We start from the raw sequence: 22272 nt of genomic DNA on the forward strand, positions 1-22272 counted from the left end.
TGAAGTGGGCCCTGACCCCAGCGGACACTCCACGTGAAGTGGGCCCTGACCCCAGCGGACACTCCCTGTGAAGTGGGCCCTGACCCTACAGGGAGAGCGCGCACAGGAACTTGACTGATGGCTGCAGATTTCTCAGTAAGTTGAATTAAGACACTCTTAAACTTGGGGATTTATTTTGCCTGTCAGACACTTTGCTAACCAGAAAATGAAAGATCTAATTGACACCTCAAAACAGCTTTAATGGATTTCTGTGATAAAAGTGTACTTTTTGTCTGTTAAATTTTTAACTTGTATTTTGTATCGTCAGAAACAGCATGTACGGGGTTGGTTAACACCCAGGCTCTCAACAGATCAGCATCAGCTCAGACGGGACATGTTGGCTGAAGGGGGCTCCACAAGGTGCAAGTTTCTGGGGCAAACACAATAGCTTGTCTGAGATATTAATCATTTAATTGATCCAGAGCCATCACATTCATCACAAACATCTTTTGATTGATCTACTGTAATTAGGGCGATGCCGCGGTTTGTTTCAGTATAGCTGCAGAGGTGGTGCTCTGCCACCATGACACAGAGCAAGGAAACAGGCTTGAGCCCGGATTGTGGGTTTGATTTGGCAGCTCTGTCGGAGGCCTTTGAGAAGGAGCAAGGTTACCCATTGGATGGAGCCCATTTTGCTTTCCTGAGGTTTCCAATGAAGGAAGTATATTGGGCGTCATGTGTCAGTTTCAGGCTTGTAGCGAGTGGACCAAGTGTTCGGTGTTTTGAAGTTTTAGCCCAGCTCGCAGAGTAGCTGAGGAAGTTTTCAAACGCTAGCCTGTTGTACGGGATAAGAGGTGAGCTCAGTGCACTGGAGCGGGGGTGACAATGAACCCAAGAAAATACCTGGTGTAAAATCATAACAATGTCCTTGGGCAAAAGGAAGTGGGAAATAGGAGAACGTGACTCAGCGAATCGACATTATTTCATGCTTAAACACTGCTCATCTCCGGCTCCTGCAGTCGGAGCCTCCATCCAGTGCCCAGTAACGTCATTACTCCATGACCACGTTGGGCTGAAAGTCAGGCTGCACTGCCCAAGCAAGTTCTTCAGCGTATGACTCAAACCTCCCCGTCATCTGAAAAAGGAAGTAGTAAGAAACAGAATCAGGGGTCAGGAATAACTTACCAAATGGAGAAATTTCCTGCCCAACTCCTCTAACTGTCGAGCTCACTGAAAGTCAAGGACATCCTTTCATTTCTAATCACGCCTCCTATTATTTGTAGCTTAACGTTACCGTGTACGCCACCACCAACCCCCACGCTGCCATTAGCCTCTTAGAGTCAGTCTTTCTGTCCTGGACTCAGACTGTCATGTGCCCAGTCCCAGACCTCTGCCAGTGCCAACTCAGCTAGAGGGCAGAGAGGAGCTAGCCCAGGACAGAGCCTATAGAGAGCCCTTAATACAGATTGTACCATTCCACCCAGTCCCACTGGAGTGTTGAATGCATTTTGATCTGTGGTGGACTGTGCAGGAACCAATGTATGAGAATCTTCAGCTGTAGCTGGTGGTCACCAGGTGTATGTGCACCACCGTTGGCTCCATTAGGCTGTGTGTGCAAGTAAATCTGTTCTCATAGCTAGGAGCCCACCTGCCTTTTCTGCTGCCTGGAGGACACCGTGTTCCATGTATACGTTGAGCGCGAGAGGTTGTAGCCCCTCTTCCAATTTTTGATGGGGCTGTTCCTCGATTTTTGGCTGCACTTCAGTCACAAGATCCTGATCTTTGGTCACCCGGTGTGGAGGGGAGCCGGCAGGTCGGGGGACCTCCTCGTAGGACTGCTCCTGGGCCTGGCCAAGGTGGCCATTAACAGGTCCAGGCAGCGGGCGGTCGAGGGGGTCGTTCGGGCGGACTGCCTGGTTATGTTCGCGTCCAGGTGTCCCTGGAGATGGAGCACGCGGTGTCCGCACGTACGCTCGAGGCTTTCCACAACCGGTGGGCACCGGAAGGACTGGAGTGCATCATCACCCCCGGTAACAACATTTTGATTTGATTTGTCAAGTTTCATTTAAATTTGGTTTAATTTGCAGTTTATTGGCTGTGTCCTGTTTAAGGCTCCCTTTCTTATTGGTGGTGGCACCAGCTGTCAATCACCGAATTCAGGAGCCCACCTGATTTGGAGAGGATTCTGTTTGGATAGTGGTAAAACTGTCTAGTGGTCCATGGAGAAGATAGCGCATCACTCACCCTGCCTGGAACTGGACCTCTTCGATGGACAAGTCCTACTCCGGCCCAACTGGGACTCTATGATTGACTGTGACCCCCAGTTGGATCACTTCCCCTGCTCTATTGGTGAGGTACCCGTATCAGTCCAAGTCCAGGTAAACATTCGGGGAGTTGAACTACACCTAGACACTGGGTAAAGGCAGGAGGATTGAGGGAAGGCTCACTGGCAGAACCTTCTCCCGCAGATACCCGAACGATGTGAAACCTGGGATACTTCCTCTGGGCTTCCTGATTAGGATGAGGGAAAACCCGTTCTTCAGGTCACTCATGGAGAGCCAGTCTTGCAGTCACTGCTTGCAATAGAGTGACCATCAGTGCCCGAGTTTCAGGCTGGGCTCGAATCCCTCCTCCCTGAACTGTTGGTGTCAATAAAAAACAGTAACAAAAAACAGCCAGGTGTGCATAAAGAACCGGGACAGTGTGAGTGGGATTGGGGAATAGGGAATGGGACAGTGTGAGTGGGATTGGGGAATGGGACAGTGTGAGTAGGGAATGGGGAATGGGACAGTGTGAGTGGGATTGGGGAATAGGACAGTGTGAGTGGGATTGCGGATTGGGACAGTGTGAGTGGGGAATGGGGAATGGGACAGTGTGAGTGGGATTGGGGATTGGGACAGTGTGAGTGGGATTGGGACAGTGTGAGTAGGGAATGGGGATTGGGACAGTGTGAGTGGGGAATGGGGATTGGGACAGTGTGAGTGGGGAATGGGGATTGGGACAGTGTGAGTGGGATTGGGGATTGGGACAGTGTGAGTGGGATTGGGGATTGGGACAGTGTGAGTGGGGAATGGGGATTGGGACAGTGTGAGTAGGGAATGGGGATTGGGACAGTGTGAGTGGGGAATGGGGATTGGGACAGTGTGAGTGGGATTGGGACAGTGTGAGTGGGATTGGGGATTGGGACAGTGAGTGGGATTGGGACAGTGTGAGTGGGATTGGGGATTGGGACAGTGAGTGGGATTGGGACAGTGTGAGTGGGATTGGGGATTGGGACTTGGGACAGTGTGAGTGGGGAATGGGGATTGGGACAGTGTGAGTGGGGAATGGGGATTTGGACAGTGTGAGTGGGGAATGGGGATTGGGACAGTGTGAGTGGGATTGGGGATTGGGACAGTGTGAGTGGGGAATGGGGATTGGGACAGTGTGAGTGGGGAATGGGGATTGGGACAGTGTGAGTGGGATTGGGGATTGGGACAGTGTGAGTGGGGAATGGGGATTGGGACAGTGTGAGTGGGAAATGGGGATTGGGACAGTGTGAGTGGGAAATGGGGATTGGGACAGTGCGAGTGGGAAATGGGGATTGGGACAGTGTGAGTGGGATTGGGGATTGGGACAGTGCGAGTGGGAAATGGGGATTGGGACAGTGCGAGAGGTCAGTGAGGAAGCCACAGGAGGGGCGCGAACATGAGGATCTTGAAGTTGATTTTCTGGGTGACTGGGAGCTGAGCAAGGACCAGTGTGATGGGTGTACAGGTCTCGGTGCAGGTCAGGGCACAAGCTACAGCGATGGGGTGGTTAGTACCTTCTGGAGGGTGGGGGCGAGAAAGCCAGCAAGCACAGCATTAGGGTTTGGGTGAGCGAGAGGCAGTAGAGATGGGTCATATTTCAGAGGGGAAAGGAAGTAAATATTAACTGATTGGACGTGGAGGGAGGAAGCTGACCCTGGGGTCAGTGCGCACGAAACAAGAGCTTGTAACTCCAGTGGGAAACATTTAAAAGGAGGCGATATAGGGGCTTGGACAGCATGGCACTAAAGACATGGCATTTATCTATGCTTTGACTCACCTTGAAGGCCCATTTATCACTCATCTGTCTACACAGGTTAAGATCCAGCTCGGCAACAAGCAGCCCGTCCTTGGTACGTGACAGACCAGGAGTCCGACTACCATCAGGGGCAGCAATGTAACTGGAGCCATAGAAATGGCCAAAGTCATGGTGAGCTTTCAAAAGGAAACAGAGAAAAAGCATTAATGCAAACACACAACATCTGTACAAACAACATAACACCACCCCGCCGCCCCCCCCACCCACCCCCGGAAACAACACAACTTCCCCCCTAGAACAATGCGCCAGTGTTAGAACAGACCTGTGGAAATGTGTGTGAACATGTAACCAAAATCTTGTACTTTGTTACTAAAATTATTGCTGCTACAATACTACTAGCTACAGGAACCCAGCTGACTTACGTTTCCCACGGACTGAAAGTAATTCATTTATTCTGATGATAAAGGATGAGATAAAGGCAGTAGTAAGAAATGGTCTTAGCCCAAAAAAATCAGGATGTAGAATCAGTATGGGTGGAGTTACAGAATAACAAAGGACAGAAAACACTGCTGGGAGTAGTTTATAGGCCCCCTAACAGTAATCATAGTGCTGGACAGAGTAAAAATCAGGGAATGAGAGGAGCATGCAACAAGGGTAATGCAATAATCGTGGGGAACTTTAGTCTTCCTATAGGCTAGGCAAACCAAATTGCCAAAAGTAGCTTGGCGGACGAGTTCATGGAAAGCATTCGAGATAGATTTCTAGAACAAAATGTTGAGGAACCAACTAGGGAACAGGCTATTTTAGATCTTGTATTGTGTACAACCGTGGCTAACAAGGGAAATTAGGGATAGCATAAGATCCAAGGAAAGGGCATATAAATTGGCCAGAAAAAACAGTAAGCCTGAGGATTGGGAGCAGTTTAGGATTCAACAAAGGGATTAATTAAGAAAGGGAAAATAGAATATGAGAGTAAGCTTGCAGGGAACATAAAAACTGACTGTAAAAGCTTTTATAGATATGTGAAGAGAAAAAGATTGGTGAAGTCAAGCGTAGGTCCCTTGCAGTCAGAATCAGGGGAATTTATAATGGGGAACAAAGAAATGGCAGACCAACTAAATACATATTTTGGTTCTGTCTTCACAAAGGAGGACACAAATAACCTCCCAGAGATGTCGGGGAACATAGGGTCTGATGAAAGGGTGGAACTGAAAGAAATCAGTATTTGTAGGGAAATGGTGTTAGGGAAATTGACAGGATTGAAGGCCGATAAATCCCCAGGGCCTGATAATCTACATCCTAGGGTACTTAAGGAAGTGGCCCTAGAAATAGTTGATGCTTTGCTGATCATCTTCCAACATTCGATGGAATCTGGAACAGTACCCATGGATTGGAGGGTAGCTAATGTTACCCCACTATTCAAAAAAGGTGGTAGAGAGAAAATGGGGAATTAGACTGGTAAGCCTGACATCGGTAGTGGGGAAAATGCTAGAGTCCATTATAAAAGATATAATAGCAGAGCACTTGGAAAACAGTGACAGGATCGGACAAAGTGAACATGGATTTACAAAAGGTAAATCGTGCTTGACTAATCTACTGGAATTTTTTGAGGATGTAACTGGTAAAATAGATTAGGGAGAACCAGTGGATGTGGTGTATTTGGACTTTCAGAAGGCTTTCGATAAGGTCCCACAGAAGAGATTAGCGTGTAAAGTTAAGGCACATGGGATTGGGGGCAAGGTATTGACTTGGATAGAGAACTGGTTGGCAGACAGAAAGTCAAGAGTTGGAATAAACGGGTCGTTTATCCGAGTGGCAGGCAGTGACTAGTGGGGTACCGCAGGGATCGGTCCTTGGGCCCCAGCTAGTCACAATATATATTAATGATCTAGACAAGGGAACTAGATGTAATATCTCCAAATTTGCAGACGACACAAAGTTGGGTGGGCGTGTGTGCTGTGAGGAGGATGCAGAGAAACTCCAGTATGATTTGGACAGGTTGGGTGATTGGGCAAAAGCATGGCAGATGCAATATAACGTGGATAAATGCGAGGTTATCCACTTTGGTGGCAAAAACAGGAAGGCAGATTATCTGAATGGCAATAGATTGGGAGAAAGGGAAGTGTAACGAGACCTGGGTGTCCTTGTGCACCAGTCGCTGAAGGTAAGCATGCAGGTGCAGCAGGCGGTTAAGAAGGCAAATGGCATGTTGGCCTTCGTAGCGAGAGGGTTTGAGAACAGGAACAAGGATGTCTTGCTGCAGTTATACAGGGCCTTGGTGAGACCACATCTTGAGTATTGTGTGCAGTTTTGGTCGCCTTATCTGAGGAAGGATGTTCTTGCCATGGAAGGAGTTCAGCGAAGATTCACCAGGCTGATACCTGGGATGGCAGGAATGACGTATGAGGAGAGATTGGGTCGATTGGGCTTGTACTCGCTGGAGTTTAGAAGAATGAGAGGGGTTCTCATTGAAACTTATAAAATTCTGACAGGACTGAACAGACTAGATGCAGGAAGGATGTTCCCGATGGTCGGGGAGTCCAGAACCAGGGGTCACAGTCTAAGGATAAGGGGTAGGCCATTTAGGACAGAAATGAGGAGGAAGTTCTTCACCCAGAGAGTGGTGAACCTGTGGAATTCTCCACCACAGAAGGCAGTAGAGACCAATTCATTAAATATATTCAAGAAGGAGTTGGATATATTTCTTAAGGCTAAAGGGATCAAGGGGTATGGGGAGAAAGCAGGGGCCGGGTACTGAATTTGGATGATCAGCCATGATCGCATTGAATGGCGGAGCAGGCTCGAGGGCCCGAATGGCCTACTCCTGCTCCTACCTTCTATGTAATGAGACAGGGTTAATTAGTAAACTTATAGTAAAGGAGCCTCTGGGGAAGAGTGATCATAATATGATAGAATTCCGTATTAAGTTTGAGAGTGATGTGGTTAAATCCGAAACTAGGTCTTAAATTTAAACAAAGCTAATTACAGAGGTATGAGAGGTGTGTTGGCTGAGGTAGATTGGGAAATTAGATTAAAAGATATGATGATAGATAAGCAATGGCAAACATTTAAAGAAATAATTTTGAATTCGCAACGAATGTACATTCTCTTGAGGAATAAAAACTCCACTGGAAAAGTGGTACAGCCATGGCTGACTAGAAAAGTTAAGGATAGTATTAGATTAAAAGAAGAAGAGGCTTACAATATTGCCAAAAAGAGTAGTAAACATGAGGATTGGGAGGGTTTTAGAATTCAGCAAAGGATGACCAAGAGATTGATAATATTTTGTATCTGTCTTCACAGTAGAAGACACAAAAAGCATACCAAAAATAGTGGGGAACCAAGGGGCAAATGAGAGTGAGGAACTTAAAGTAATTAGTATTAGTAAAGAAAAAGTACGAGAAACTAATGGGACTAAAAGCCGACAAATCCCTTGGACCTGATGGCCTACATCCTAGGGTTCTAAAAGGTGGCAGCAGAGATAGTGGATGCATTGGTTGTGATCTTCCAGAATTCTCTCGATTCTGGAACGGTCCCTCTGGATTGGAAGGTAGCAAATGTAACCCCACTATTCAAGAGAGGAGGGCGAGAGAAAGCAGGGAACTACAGGCCAGTTAGCCTGACGTCAGTAGTAGGGAAAATGCTGGAATCTATTATTAAGGATATGGTAACAGGGCACTTAGAAAATCACAGTATGATTAGGCAGAGTCAACACGGTTTTATGAAAGGGAAATCGTATTTGACAAATCTGTTAGAGTTTTTTGAGGGTAGATAAGGAGGAACCAGTGGATGTAGTATATTGGGATTTTCAGAAGGCATTTGATAAGGTGCCACTCAAGAGGTTATTACACAAAATTAGGACTCATGGGATTGGGGATAATATATTAGCATGGATTGAGGATTGGTTAACGGACAGAAAACAGAGAGTAGGAATAAACGGGTCATTTTTGGGATGCCAGGGTGTAACTAGTGGAGTGCCGCAAGGATCAGTGCTTGGGCCTCAGCTATTTACAATCTATATCAATGACTTAGATAACGGGACCGAGTGTAATGTATCCAAGTTTGCTGACAATACAAAGCCAGGAGGGACAGTAAGCTGTGAGGAGGATGCAAAGGGCCTGCAAAGGGATATAGACAGGCTAAGTGAGTGGGCAATAAAGGTGAGAGTGTGTGAAATTATCCACTTTGGTAGGAAAATAGGAAAGCAGAATATTTTTTTAGATGGTGAGAGATTGGGAAATGTTGGTATTCAGGAGGAATCTGGGTGTCCTTGTACACGAATCACAGAAAGTTAACATGCAGGTACAGCAAGCAATTAGGAAAGCAAATGGTATGTTGGCCTTTATTACAAGGGGGTTGGAGTATAAGAGTAAGGAAGTCTTGCTGCAATTATATTGGGCTTTGGTGAGACCACACCTGGAGTACTGGGCATAATTTCAGTCTCCTTACTTAAGGATGGATATTGGTGCCTTAGAGGGGGTGCAATGAAGATTGATTCCTGGGATGAAAGGGCTGTCCTATGAGGAGAGATTGTGTAGAATGGGCCTAATTCTCTAGAGTTTAGAAGAATGCGAGGTGATCTCATTGAAACGTGTAAAATTCTTAGAGGGCTTGACAGGGTAGATGCTGAGAGGCTGTTTCCCCTGTCTGGAGAGTCTAGCACTAGGGGGCATAGTCTCAGGATAAGGGGTCGGCCATTTAGGACTGAGATGAAGAAAAATGTCTTCACTCAGAGGGTTGTGAATCTTTGGAATTCTCTGCCCGAGGGCTATGGAGGCTCAATCGTTGAGTATATTCAAGGCTGAGATCGATAGATTTTTGGTCTCTAGGGGAATCAAGGGATATGGGGATTGGGCAGGAAACTGGAATTGAAGTCGAAGATCAGCCATGATCTTATTGAATGGCGGAGCAGGCTCGAGGGGCCGTATGGCCGACTCCTGCTCTTACTTCTTAAGTTCTTATGTTTACTGGTCGATGGAGTAGACTGGTCTCATTTGCCCAGTTAATACTGCACCTCTCATCTCAGATGGAACCCACACTGAGTGCAGTTTGAACCCAGTATAACTGAGGCAGGACAAGAACCTGAGTCCCTCCTGCACAGGTTTCAGAGGTGGGTAAAGGCGCTACACGGAGTGGGTCAGAGGTGGTTGTAAGCAGTTCAAAACAAGTTTCTGTATGTTGGTGATTTGCAGGTGATTGGATGAATGAGTTACGGGATAGTATTGTACCTTCCAGCACAGGCAAAATCAGCTCAATAAACCAAGCTGCTTCAAAAATTGATGTTATATTATACCATACTAACTCACAAGAGATGTGTTACTAATGAAAGCTACAGGAATGATTGTTAGTAATAACAGTGACACCAGAATACAACTCACAAAAAGAAAAAACAATCTGGAAAAGCTTCCTGCTTACCTTTCTGTCCATCGCCCGATGTAAATTCATTCTTGAAATGCTCCTGGGTGGTAAAAGAAGATGAGACAAAGTTCTTTGAGCGTAAGGAGCAGCTACACCGTGTAGAGCAGTGAGGGGGGCTGGGCTCTAATCATAAGAACATAAGAAATAGGAGCAGGAGTAGGCCAATCGGCCCCTCGAGCCTGCTCCGCCATTCAATAAGATCATGGCTGATCTGATCCTAACTACCAATCCACTATCACAGAACCATCTCCTGAATCTAACAGAATTAGACACACGAAATAGGAGCAGGATCAGGCTACACGGCCCCTGGGCCCGCTCCGCTACCCACAGGGCCATGACCGATCCGAACCTAGACTCATGTCCAAATTCCTGCCCACTCCCCGTAACCCTTAATTCCCTTTACTTCTAGGAAACTGTCTATTTCTGTTTTAAATTTATGTAATGATGTAGCTTCTACAGCTTTTTGGGGCAGCATATTCCATGGACCTACCACCCTCTGAGTGAAGTAGTTCCTCCTCATCTCAGTTTTGAAAGAGCAGCCCCTTATTCTAAGACTATGCCCCCTAGTTCTAGTTTCACCCATCATCGGGAACATCTTCCCCGCATCCACCCGATCCAACCCCTTCACAATCTTATATGTTTCAATAAGATCGCCTCTCATTCTTCTGAACTCCAATGAGTAGAGTCCCAATCTACTCAACCTCTCCTCATATGTCCATCCCCTCATCCCCGGGATTAACCGAGTGAACCTTCTTTGTACTGACTCGAGAGCAAGTATGTCCTTTCTTAAGTATGGACACCAAAACTGTACGCAGTATTCCAGGTGCGGTCTCACCAATACCTTGTACAACTGAAGCAATACCTCCCTATTTTTATATTCTATCCCCCTAGCAATGAAAGCCAACATTCCATTGGCCTTCTTAATCACTTGCTGCACCTGCATACTAACCTTTTGAGTTTCGTGCACCAGGACCCCCAGATCCCTTTGTACTTCAGTACTTTCCAGTTTCTTGCCATTAAGATAATAACTTGCTCTACGATTTTTCCTGCCAAAGTGCATAACCTCACACTTTCCAGTATTGTATTCCATCTGCCAAATCTCTGCCCACTTACTTAGCCTGTCGATGTCCCCTTGCAGGTTTTTTATGTCCTCCTCACTCACTACTTTCCCTCCCATCTTAGTATCATCTGCAAACTTTGATATGTTACACTCGGTCCCCTCCTCCAAATCGTTAATATAGATTGTAAAGAGTTGGGGACCCAGCACTGACCCCTGCGGAACACCACTAGTTACTGATTGCCAGTCTGAGAATGAACCATTTATCCCAACTCTCTGCCTTCTGTTAGATAGCCAATCCTCTATCCATGCCAGAATATTACCCCCAATCCCGTGATTTTTTTATCTTAAGCAATAATCTTTTGTGTGGTACCTTGTCAAATGCCTTCTGGAAGTCGAAATACACTACGTCCACTGGTTCCCCTTTATCCACCCTATATGTTACTTCCTCAAAGAACTCCACCAAATTTGTCAAACATGACTTCCCCTTCATAAAACCATGCTGACTTTGTCCTATTAAATTATTATCCAAATGTCCTGTTACTGTCTCCTTAATAATGGACTCCAAAATTTTACCTACCACAGATGTTAGGCTAACCGGTCTATAGTTTCCAGCCTTCTGTCTACTGCCCTTTTTAAATAAGGGTGTTACATTAGCAGTTTTCCAGTCTGCCGGGACCTTTGCCGAGTCCAGGGAGTTTTGGAAAATTATTACCAATGCATCCACAATCCCTACCGCCACTTCCCTCAAGACCCTAGGATGTAAGCCATCAGGTCCAGGTGATTTATCCGCCTTGAGTCCCATTATTTTACTGAGTACCACTTCCTTAGTGATTTTGATCGTGTTTAGCTCCTCCTCCCCTTTAGCCCCCTGTTTGTCCAGTGTTGGGATATTCTTCGTGTCTTCTACTGTAAAGATTGATGTAAAATATTCATTCAGTGTTTTTGCCATCTCCATATTTCCCACCATTAATTTCCCGGTCTCATCCTCTAAGGGACCAACATTTACTTTAGCCACCCTTTTTCTTTTAATATAACTATAAAAACTCTTACTATCTGTTTTTATATTTTTTGCTAATTTACTTTCATAATCTATCTTCCCTTTCTTAATCAATCTTTTTGTTATTTTTTGCTGTCTTTTAAAGTTTTCCCAATCCTCTATCCTCCCACTAGATTTGGCTACCTTATATGCCCTTGTTTTTAGTCGAATACTATCCTTAATTTCTTTACTTAGCCATGGCTGGATAACTGCAGGCTGAGGCTGCTGGTCAGGTATTGTTCCACTCAGTTATGGTACGAACTGCCCACACTGGGCACAGTTACAGTTCACAATAAATAAAATCTAACTCTGGAAAAGTTACATCTATATTTAGACATGTAGTCACACTGAATATATTTAAGAATACACTGAATATATTTAAGAGATAGATAGATAGATTTCTAGACACAAAAGGCATAAAGGGGTATGGGAAGAGCGCGGGAATATGGTATTGAGATGGAGGATCAGCCATGATCATATTGAATGGTGGAGCAGGCTCGAAGGGCCTGCTCCTGTTTTTCTAGTAGGAGTTCACAACAACATTCTCAGACAGAGCAGAATATAGGTAGCTGAGAAACCAGACAAAAGATCATCGTGGCACCGCTCCCCTCCCCTCCGCGCCACTCCACTTCCCACCCCACTCCCCATGCCGCTCCCCTCCCCGCGCCCCTCACCCCGCCCCTCCCCGCGCCCCTCACCCCGCCCCTCCCCGCGCCCCACCCCCTCACCCCTCCACTCCCCTCATCCCTTCCCCCCTCCACTCCCCTCCCCCCTCCCCGCCCCACCCCCTCACCGTCCCTCCCCTCCCCCCTCCACTCCCCTCACCCCTCCCCGCGCCACCCCCTCACCCCTCCCCATCCCTCTCCCCTCCCCGCGCCATGCCACTCCACTTCCCACCCCCCTCACCTCACCCCTCCCTGCTCCCCTCGCCGCTCCCCTCCCCACTCTCCCCCCGCACCACACCCCTTCCCCCTCCACTCTCCGCTCCCCACGCCTCAACCCTCCACCTCCCCTCAACCCTTCACACCGCTCCCCTCCCTTCCCCACGCCCCTCCCCATCCCGCGCCCCTCCCCGCACCGCTCCCCTCCTCGCGCCAATCCCCTCCCCACACCAAACCCCTCCCCACTCCCCTCCCCTCATCGCGCCACTCCCCTCCACCCTCCCCACCCATCGCCACAAGGGATTTAGACAGGTGGACTGGAAACAAAGATTTGCCAGGAAAATAGTGCATGAGCAATGGCAGGCCTTCAAGGTGGAGATAGTTCGGGTACAAATCAAGCAAATTTCCATAAGGAGGAAATATGGGGCTTCCAAAGCTAGAGCTCACTGGATGACAAAGGAGATAGTGGTTAAAATAAAACAGAAAAAAGGGGGGTTTATGACAAATGTCAGTACAGAATACAGTATAAAACCAGGCAGAATCAGAGTGCAGAGGTAAATTGAAAAATGATATAAGAAGGGCAAAGAGAGAGTACAAGAGAAGATTAGCGGGTAAAATAAAAGGGAACCCAACAATCTTTTATAAACATGTAAAAAAAAGATAGTTAAAGGAATGGTGAAGCCGATTAGGGACAAAAAAAGAAATGTTCTTGTGGAGGCAGAGGGCATGGCTGAGGTACTGAATGAATACTTTGCATCTGTCTTCACAAAAGAAGTGGATGAAGTTAATGTACAGTGGAGGAGGGGGGAAGAGAGATAGCGGATAGGATAAAAATAGATAGAATGGAGGTAGTAAATAGGTTGGCATCACTCAAAGTTAACAAGTCACCCGGTCCAGATGGGATCCATCGGAGGTTGCTGAGGGAAGCTCGGGTGGAGATCACTGTTCGCTCCAAGTCCCAGAGCTCATGCGGACTTCAAATTAAATGCCGCACAGAGAACTGGACAGCTGGAGTGGGGGAGGGGCCCAATACACAATGGCCCGGAATGCAGACAGAGTCGTTTGCGAGTCTTGCGACCTCAGAGCCGATCCCAATTGGAAAGTAACAAGAGAGTTGGGGCAGTGGCCACACGATAAGGGAGTGGGTGCGGGGTTGGTGGTGTCGCTCTCTGGGGAGTTCCAGGTGCTGCAGGCAGAAGCTGTTGAGGAGCCGCGCTCAGCCAGTTGCCATGGTGATGAGGGCAGCGTCTCCCTCCTTGTCCTTTGGGCCACAGTTCCGGGGCCTGTGTTACACAAACTCCGCAGGCGGGGCCAGCTCAGTGCAGCCGTGGCTGTGGGGCTGGACGAAGCTTTAAAAATTGGTGGGAGATCGGTAGATAACCACGTGTACCTCATTTTATTAACCTGTTACAGGTGAGTCGTCGAGGTTTACCTGCAACAGGTGAGTAAGAAGGGACTTTGTTGCTGTCAGATGGCAGTGACATGTTTTAGGGGAGGAAATGAGAAACAAGTTTGTGTGAATTTTGAGCTGTAGGTGAATCCGCTTTTTAAAATAAAATGATCCTACTGCAGATGGGTTTGTAAGATCAGGCTTTCACTCATTAGGTGAAGCAAGGAAACGTTTTAGCAGAAGGAAGAAAAGCGATTAACACAAGTTTAACTTACTTTTATTTGCTACTTTTTAATAAAGCACCAGGGGTGGATTTATGGTTTTAGTCTTGTTGCTGATGAAAGTTCATAAAAACCTTAATAACATTAAAAAGTGGGGAAAACTGGAGCTTACTTTTGAAAATCAGAATTCTGACGTCAGGTTTATATTTTTAGAAATGTTGAGGCATCTCACTTTCTAGAGGCCGACCCAATTAGCACATCTGTCTGCTGATAATTCAGACTGCCTGGGGGCAACACAGGTTGCCTTTGTCAGAAACAAAAACATGATTTTTAATTTTTAATTTGGAAAATTGGTTAAAGCCGAAAAAAAACAGGAAAGCGATATTAATTTTACTGTAAACAAAGTTGCAGCGTGGGCACGTAAATGACAAATGAATTTCCATATAGAGAAGTGTGAGGTGGTGCATTTTGGTAGGGGGAACAAGGAGGCGACCTACTCCTTGGAAAATAAGAGTCTAAATGGAGTACAAAGGGATCTCGGGGTACAGATTCACAAATCATTAAAAGTAGGTTAAAAAAGCCATAAAAGTGCAATAAAGCACCGGGGCTCATTTCTAGAGGAATAGAATTCAAAAGCAGAGAAGTGTATAGAACCTTGTCTGATTGTCTCACAATTAGAGCCAGTGGGGTGGCAATATGGCATTATTGTACATATGCTTTTAAGTGGTTGCTGTTGGTGTAAAAGTTGTCGGTGTAAAAGTTGTCGGTGTAAAAGTTGTTGTAGAATTTGCCCACGGACGAAAAGGTCACGCTCAGAGGAGTTCGTGGCCCGCTCAGTACAAAAAAAAATTAGAGGGAACATTGGTGGAGATAGCAGAAGCTCTGACCATAATCTTTCAATCTCGTTGGATATGGGAATGGTGCCAGAGGACTGCAAATGTTACACCACTGTTCAAAAAAGAGGGAGAGGAATAAATTTGGTAACTACACGCCAATCAGTCTAACGTCAGTGGTGGGAAAACTACTAGAGACCAGTGTCATGGACAAAATTAATTCTCACTTGGAGAAGCATGGGTTAATAAGGGACAGACAGCACTGATTTTTTAAAGGCAACTCGTATCTGACTAACCTGATTCAGTCATTTGATGAAGTAACAGGGAGAGGGCTGATGAAGGTAGTGCTGTGGATGTTGTGTATATGGACTTTCAAAAGGTATTTGATAAAGTACCGCATACAGACTTATTTGGAAAATAGAAGCACAGGGCATTAAAGGGATGGTGGTAACTTGGGTACAAAATTGTTTACCAGGATGATACCAGGGATGAGGGACTTCAGTTATGTGGAGAGATTGGAAAAGCTGGGATTGTTCTCCTTAGAGCAGAGAAGGTTAAGGAGAGACCTAATAATTCAAAATTATGAGGGGTTTTGTTAAAGAGTGGGTCAGTAACCAGAGGTCATAGATTTAAAATAACCGGCAAAAGAACTAGAGCGGACATGAGAAGAAATTTCTTGTTAGGACCTGGAATGCACTACCTGAAAGGGTGGTGGAATCAGATTCCATCGGAACTTTCAAAAGGCAATTAAACAGTACTTGAAAAAGACTAATTTGCAGGGTAATGGGGAAAAGCTGGGGTCTGGGACTAAATTTCAAAGAGCCGGCACAGGCACGATGGGCCAACCGGCCTCCTTCTGTACTGTAAGATTTTATGATTCTATGACACCCCTCCCCGTTGCACACCCCTCCCAGCCACACACCCCTCGCTGCAACACACCCCTCCTTGCAACAACCAACTCACCCCCTTTCTGGCCAGGCTGCCCGTGATCGACTCATCCGACTGCGGTCCCAGTAAACACAACTCCAATTCCCCATTCATCAACAATCCCACACCTTACTTTCCCTCTGTTACTGACCATCACTGCGTCTTCTTGGCCACAATGCTACAATAAAAGCCACCACAAAACAAACATTCCAAACCAAATTTATAAATCAAACTGTCCAATATTACATACCAAAGTCAACTAATCACCCTTGAGCATTTCCTTAGTACGTGTCTTCCATGTGCCTTTTGCCAGTCTTAGTGCTCCTACGCAGTGCTACCCCAGTGGCTGCAGCATGGCTGCTGGAAGGCTGCTGACTTTCAGTGGGGGATACTGCAGATGGCCTTGGAGGATGATCTCGAGCAGCTCAGGGCCTAGAAGGCCCGGCTGTGGACTGCACCATCTTGTCATGGGCGGCAGCAGTCTGGGCTGGCCGGCTGACGGGCAACAGCAAGGGCACTGGCGGAGTGGCAGGGATGGGAGGACGAATGCTGTCATCCATAGAGCCACTGTCACTCCCCTGGAACAGCGCCTCAGCACTTCTAGTATTCTGTTGAAGGACAGATTGCTGGACTGCTATGACACCCCGCAAGCCCTCATCAACACTGTTAATTGCAGCCACGATGGCAGTAGTCTGATCTTGCGTGGCAGAAAGCTGAGCCTGCATGACCAAGTCTGAGCTTCCACTGCAGCACTCAGACGTTGGGTGGCTTCTGTTTGTGCTGCAATGGAAGCCGAGACATTGGCCACCAGTCGCTGCATCATGGTTGGGTCCACAAGTGTGCTAATGGAGTTGGCCATCATTTCCATGCTGGAAATCATGGGCTCCAAGCTCTGCGCAAAGCCCTGTGCAAGGTTGGTGCCGGACTCCTCCATGCTCCCCGACATTGCACTCAGGCTCTCTGGCAGGCCTGCCAATGTACCAAGCATTTCATTGTGCCTACACATCAGCCTTCTTCTGTAGGCCGCCCCATCGAAGTCCTCATCCGAGTCCTGTGCAGCAGAACTCGTGTGCGACCTCACCCTCTGGGGAGCTGGCACCTGCACTACCCTTTCCCCTGCCCTGGCTGCAACCCACTCGTGCCCGGTGTCTCACCACATGTAGATCCCACGTCTAAGCTATCCTCTAAAGTACGCGGAGTGTCAGTATCTGAGCTGGTGGCTGCGATTGTGAAATCGAGTGACAATGCAATGGAAGCTGAGACATTGGCCACCAGACGCTGCATCATAGTTCCTGCTCCTCCACCACTACCTGGCCAGGTTGCAGTTCTTGGTTATCGGAGAAGAGAAAGACACAAGGGTAGGGTTGCAGTGAGGAGAGTGGGTAAAGCAAGAGGTGCATGCTCACACCATCTGCAGCTTGTAAATCAGAAGAGATTGTGGGATGAGGGGGAAGTGGGCTGTGAGAAGGAGGTGTAGGTATGAGGATACTGGCATCTTGGATTGTTTCAGCCCTGCCGCTAGCCACGAACTCAGCGATGACCATTACAATAATCTCCAGCATCGTCGCCTCCATGGGGTTAGGTCATGCAGGCTCGCTTGTCTCCCTGCGGGTAGCCCCTACTGCCTCCAGTTAAGAGCCACCTTGTCCTGCAAGAGAAAGGGAAGTGTGTCAGAGAGTGTGGTGCAATGTGTTTGGGTGAAGTGTGTCAGTGAGTGTGGTGCAATGTGTTTGGGTGAAGTGTGTCAGTGAGTGTGGTGCAATGTGTTTGGGTGAAGTGTGTCAGTGAGTGTGGTGCAATGTGTTTGGGTGATGTGTGTGTCAGTGAGTGTGGTGCAATGTGTTTGGGTGAAGTGTGTCAGTGAGTGTGGTGCAATGTGTTTGGGTGAAGTGTGTCAGTGAGTGTGGTGCAATGTGTTTGGGTGATGTGTGTGTCAGTGAGTGTGGTGCAATGTTTTTGGGTGAAGCGTGTCAGTGAGTGTGGTGCAATGTGTTTGGGTGATATGCCTGTCATGGTTAAGTAGCTAGCAGTGTGTGCAAGCTGTGAGGTCAGCAAAGTGATGGAAGGTGTCATTGACAGTGCTATCAAGTGGCACTAACTCACCAATAACCTGCTCACTGATGCCCAGCTTGGGTTCCGCCAAGACCACTCGGCTCCCGACCTCATTACAGCCTTGGTCCAAACATGGACAAAGGAGCTGAATTCCAGAGGTGAGGTGAGGAGTGACTGCCCTTGACATCAAGGCAGTATTTGACCGAGTCTGGCATCAAGGAGCCCTAGTAAAACTGAAGTCAATGGGAATCAGGGGGAAAACTCTCCACTAGCTGGAGTCATATCTAGCACAAAGGAAGATGGTTGTGGTGGTTGAAGGTCGATCATCACAGCCGCAGGGCATCGCTGCAGGAGTTCCTCAGGGCAGTGTCCTAGGCCCAAACATCTTCAGCTGCTTCATCAATGGCCTTCCCTCCAACATAAGGTCAGAAATGGGGATGTTCGCTGATGACTGCACAGTGTTCAGTGCCATTCACAACTCCTCAGATAATGAAGCAGTCCATGCCCGCATACAAGACCTGGGCGACGTTCAGGCTTGGGCTGATAAGTGGCAGGTAACATTCGTGCCACAGAAGTGCCAGGCAATGACTATCTCCAACAAGCGAGAGTCTAACCACCGCCCCTTGACATTCAACGGTATTACCATCGCCGAATCCCCCACCATCAACATCCTGGGGGGTTACCATTGACCAGAAAGTTAACTGGACCAGCCACAAATACTGTGGCAACAAGAGCAGGTCAGAGGCTGGGTATTCTGCAGCGAGTGTCTCACCTCCTGACTCCCCAAAGCTTTTCCACCATCTACAAGGCACAAGTAAGGAGTGTGATGGAATACTCTCCACTTGCCTGGATGAGTGCAGCTGCAACAACATTCGAGAAGCTCGACACCATCCAGGACAAAGCAGCCCGTTTGATTGGCACCCCATCAACCACCTTAAACATTCACTCCCTCCACCACCGGCGCACCGTGGCTGCAGTGTGTACCATCTACAAGATGCACTGCAGCAACTCGCCAAGGCTTCTTCGGCAGCACCTCCCAAACCCGCGACCTCTTCCACCTAGATGGACAAGGGCAGCAGGCGCATGGGAACAATTTTTCACAATTCACAATTCAAATCGCTTTATTGGCATGATAAGTTACATCTTATGTTGCCAAAGCATCAAAATACATTTATGGTTTAGCACATAAACGCAGTTCTATTCATACAGTGTATAAACAGGTATATCCCGGAGTGTATAAATATACATTCGCATTGTTTATATATATTCTTTTCTTACACCACCACCTCCAAGTTCCCCTCCAAGTCACACACCATCCTGATTTAGAAATATATTGCCGTTCCTTCATCGTCACTGGGTCAAAATCCTGGAACTCCTTGCCTAACAGCACTGTGGGAGTACCTTCACCACACGGACTGCAGCGGTTCAAGAAGATGGATCACCACCACCTTCTCAAGGGCATCTAGGGATGGGCAATAAATGCTGGGATTGCAGCGACGCCCACATCCCATAAGCGAATAAATAATGTGGGTGTGAGGCTTGCAGCAGTGGTACGTGTGAGGTGAGGTGAAGCTATGAATCGTGATGAGTCGTGATTGGTAGAGATTGTTGGTAGGTGAGTGAAGGGGGTGTGGTGAATTGAGCAGTGTGTGAGGCTAGTGGTTCAGTTGCAAGGATATGGCATTTGAAGATAAATTCACTGACGTTGACCACTCGTGTGAGGTTATTAAACTGCTTGTGGCACTGCATCCAGTTCCTCGGGACTACACTGCTGGCATTGACTGCGACTGCTATCTGCTCCGATTGCCTTCTCAGAGTTTGTCTAGTGGGCCTCCTGTTGATACAGGACCTCTTTCCCCCTGTCCATCTCCTGCACCAAGGCCTCCCATCCAGCGTCACTCCCCTTGCTGAAACACACCTCCCCCCTCCAGCACTCCCCTCCCTCCAGCACGCCCCTCCCTATAACATTCCACTCACTACAAAACGCCCCTCAGTATAACACACTGATATTCCCCAGCCCTTATTGTACCAATCTCTGCTATACTTTACTGTAACACTCTGCATATTCCCAGCTCATTATACCATTTCTCATACATCACAGCCAATCTGAGATATGGCACACCCCTCACAAAATGCTCCGATATATCACTCCCTCCTCCCCAGTGTAATACTTCCCAAATAACACACCCCACTTGTGAATAGATAATCCACATTACACAGTCTCTTGTATCATAGAAACATAGAAGATAGGAGCAGGAGTAGGCCATTTGGCCCCTCGAGCCTGCTCCGCCATTCAATGCGATCATGGCTGATCATCCAATTTCAGTACCCTGTCCCTGCTTTCTCCCCATACCCCTTGATCCCTTTAGCCTTAAGAAATATATCCAACTCCTTCTTGAATATATTTAATGAATTGGCTTCTACTGCCTTCTGTGGTAGAGAATTCCACAGGTTCACCACTCTCTGGGTGAAGAAATTCCTCCTCATTTCTGTATCACAGCCTCACTGTAACTGTCTGTTAGTTACAGGAAGCACGGACGATTTGGAGAAATCGGACCTTGGAACCAACAGGCCAGACATGTGCCCCACAGCTCACTGGCTGTTCCAGAATGCCTGGCTTCTTCAATTCTGCCACAGCAGATAAGGAGTTAAAAGCCAGCTTCACTCACTGAAATCATGTCCCAGCTTAACTCGATAAAATGCTGTGGCTGTTGTTCGGTTGGACACTGAACAGGTTGCTTGAGGGAGGAGCCAAGCCACTCAATTCAAACCCAGATCTTGTGTCACTTGTTCTATTCTGATCCCTGCTTGTCTCAGCACACTCAGACTAGTGCCCTTGTCATTAACCCTTACAACTACAACAGTCCTAGTTTCATATAGATATATATAGATACACTATAAGTATGGCTATTCCACTAGTATATCTATTATAGAATCATAGAATGATAAAGCACAGGAGGCCATTTAGCCCATCATGCCTGTGCCGGCTCTTTGACAGAGCTATCCAATTAGTCCCGCTCCCCCGCTATTTCCCCAGAGCCCTACAAATTTTCCCCTTCAAGTATTTATCTAATTCCCCTTTTGAAAATTACTATTGAATCTGCTTCCACCGCCATTTCAGGCAGCGCACTCTCTGTGCAAAAAAATTTCTCATCTCCCCTCTGGTTCTTTTGCCAATCACCTTAAATCGGTGTCCTCTGGTTACTGACTCTTCTGCCACTGGAAACAGTTTCACCCTATCTACTCTATCAAAACTGTTTATAATTTTGAACACCTCTCCCTTAACCTTCTCCGCTCCAGGGAGAACAATCCCAGCTTCTCTAGTCTCTCTGCAGAACTGAAGTCCCACATCCCTGGTACCATTCTAGTAAATCTCCTCTCCACCCTCTCCAAGGCCTTGACATCCTTCCTAAAGTGTGGAGCCCAGAATTGGACACAATACTCCAGTTGGGGCCTAACCAGTGTTTTATAAAGGTTCAGCATAACTTCCTTACTTTTGTACAATGTGTCCGTCCATTTCACAAGTATCTGTCCTCCTGAAGTTTGAGAGATTTTTAAAACAAGGTGATGAGTTTCCACAGGTCAGATCCTTGGGTAACCAAAAGGAGGACAGGGATGGCTACCGTTTGAGACAGACAGATTAGCAACAAAATCTCCTTGCTCTCCAGTCATTCTGACACCCAGTGATCCACTCCCATACCCAGAAACACCTGTAATGTCAGGTCAATGATTGTCAAGCCTGGTCAACTGCCCGCTCCATGCAGCGATGTGAAAAGTGGGTATATGGTACATCACCTACGCAATTTATTTTCTGGGAAGGGCTTTGGGAATGCCGATTCCTCTCCCCCAAGACAATGTTGATTTTCTGTCACTTTATTTTGTGTAATTTCCAGCATTTTGTGTGGGACCTTCTGGGCTTAATCAATGATCGCGCACTCCCAGTGGGCAGGGAGCAAGGGTCAGAGAATTGGGGCTACAATGTTTTCGCCTCATAGAATCATAGAAAGTTACAGCACGGAAGGAGGCCATTTCGGCCCATCGCGTCCGCGCCGGCCAACAAAGAGCTATCCAGCCTAATCCCACTTCCCAGCTCTTGGTCCGTAGCCCTGCAGGTTACAGCATCCCAAGTGCACATCCAAGTACTTTTTAAATGTGGTTAGGGTTCCTGCCTCTGCCACCCTTTCAGGCAGTGAGTTCCAGACCCCCACAACCCTCTGGGTGAAGAAATTTCCCCTCAAATCCCCTCTAAACCTTCCACCAATTACTTTAAATCTGTGCCCCCTGGTTTTTGACCCCTCTGCTAAGGGAAATGGGTCCTTTCTATCCACTTTATCTATGCACCTCATAATTTTATACACCTCAATAAGGTCTCCCCTCAGCCTCCTCTGTTCCAAGGAAAACAGACCCAGTCTATCCAGTCTTTCCTCA

The 22272-nt window shown here is 47.3% G+C and overlaps 1 protein-coding gene across 2 annotated transcripts in view; it reads right to left on the reverse strand.

The window, feature by feature from the left end:
* Positions 1-218: 218 nt before the first annotated feature.
* The window catches only part of upb1 (ureidopropionase, beta), a 152420-nt gene continuing 130366 nt past the window's right edge, over positions 219-22272 (reverse strand). For both annotated transcript variants that reach the window (XM_085962089.1, XM_085962088.1), the window contains 3 exons: positions 9442-9484; positions 4048-4202; positions 219-1114 (listed from right to left, as the gene is read on the reverse strand). In XM_085962089.1, coding sequence (XP_085818215.1) covers positions 1031-1114; positions 4048-4202; positions 9442-9484 — 282 coding nt within the window. In that variant the 3' untranslated portion in view covers positions 219-1030. The remainder of the gene's footprint in view (positions 1115-4047; positions 4203-9441; positions 9485-22272) is intronic.

This window comes from Somniosus microcephalus, chromosome 19 (assembly GCF_052327205.1).
Source record: "Somniosus microcephalus isolate GS21.2 chromosome 19, FLI_Smic_1.0, whole genome shotgun sequence".
NCBI lineage: Eukaryota > Metazoa > Chordata > Chondrichthyes > Squaliformes > Somniosidae > Somniosus > Somniosus microcephalus.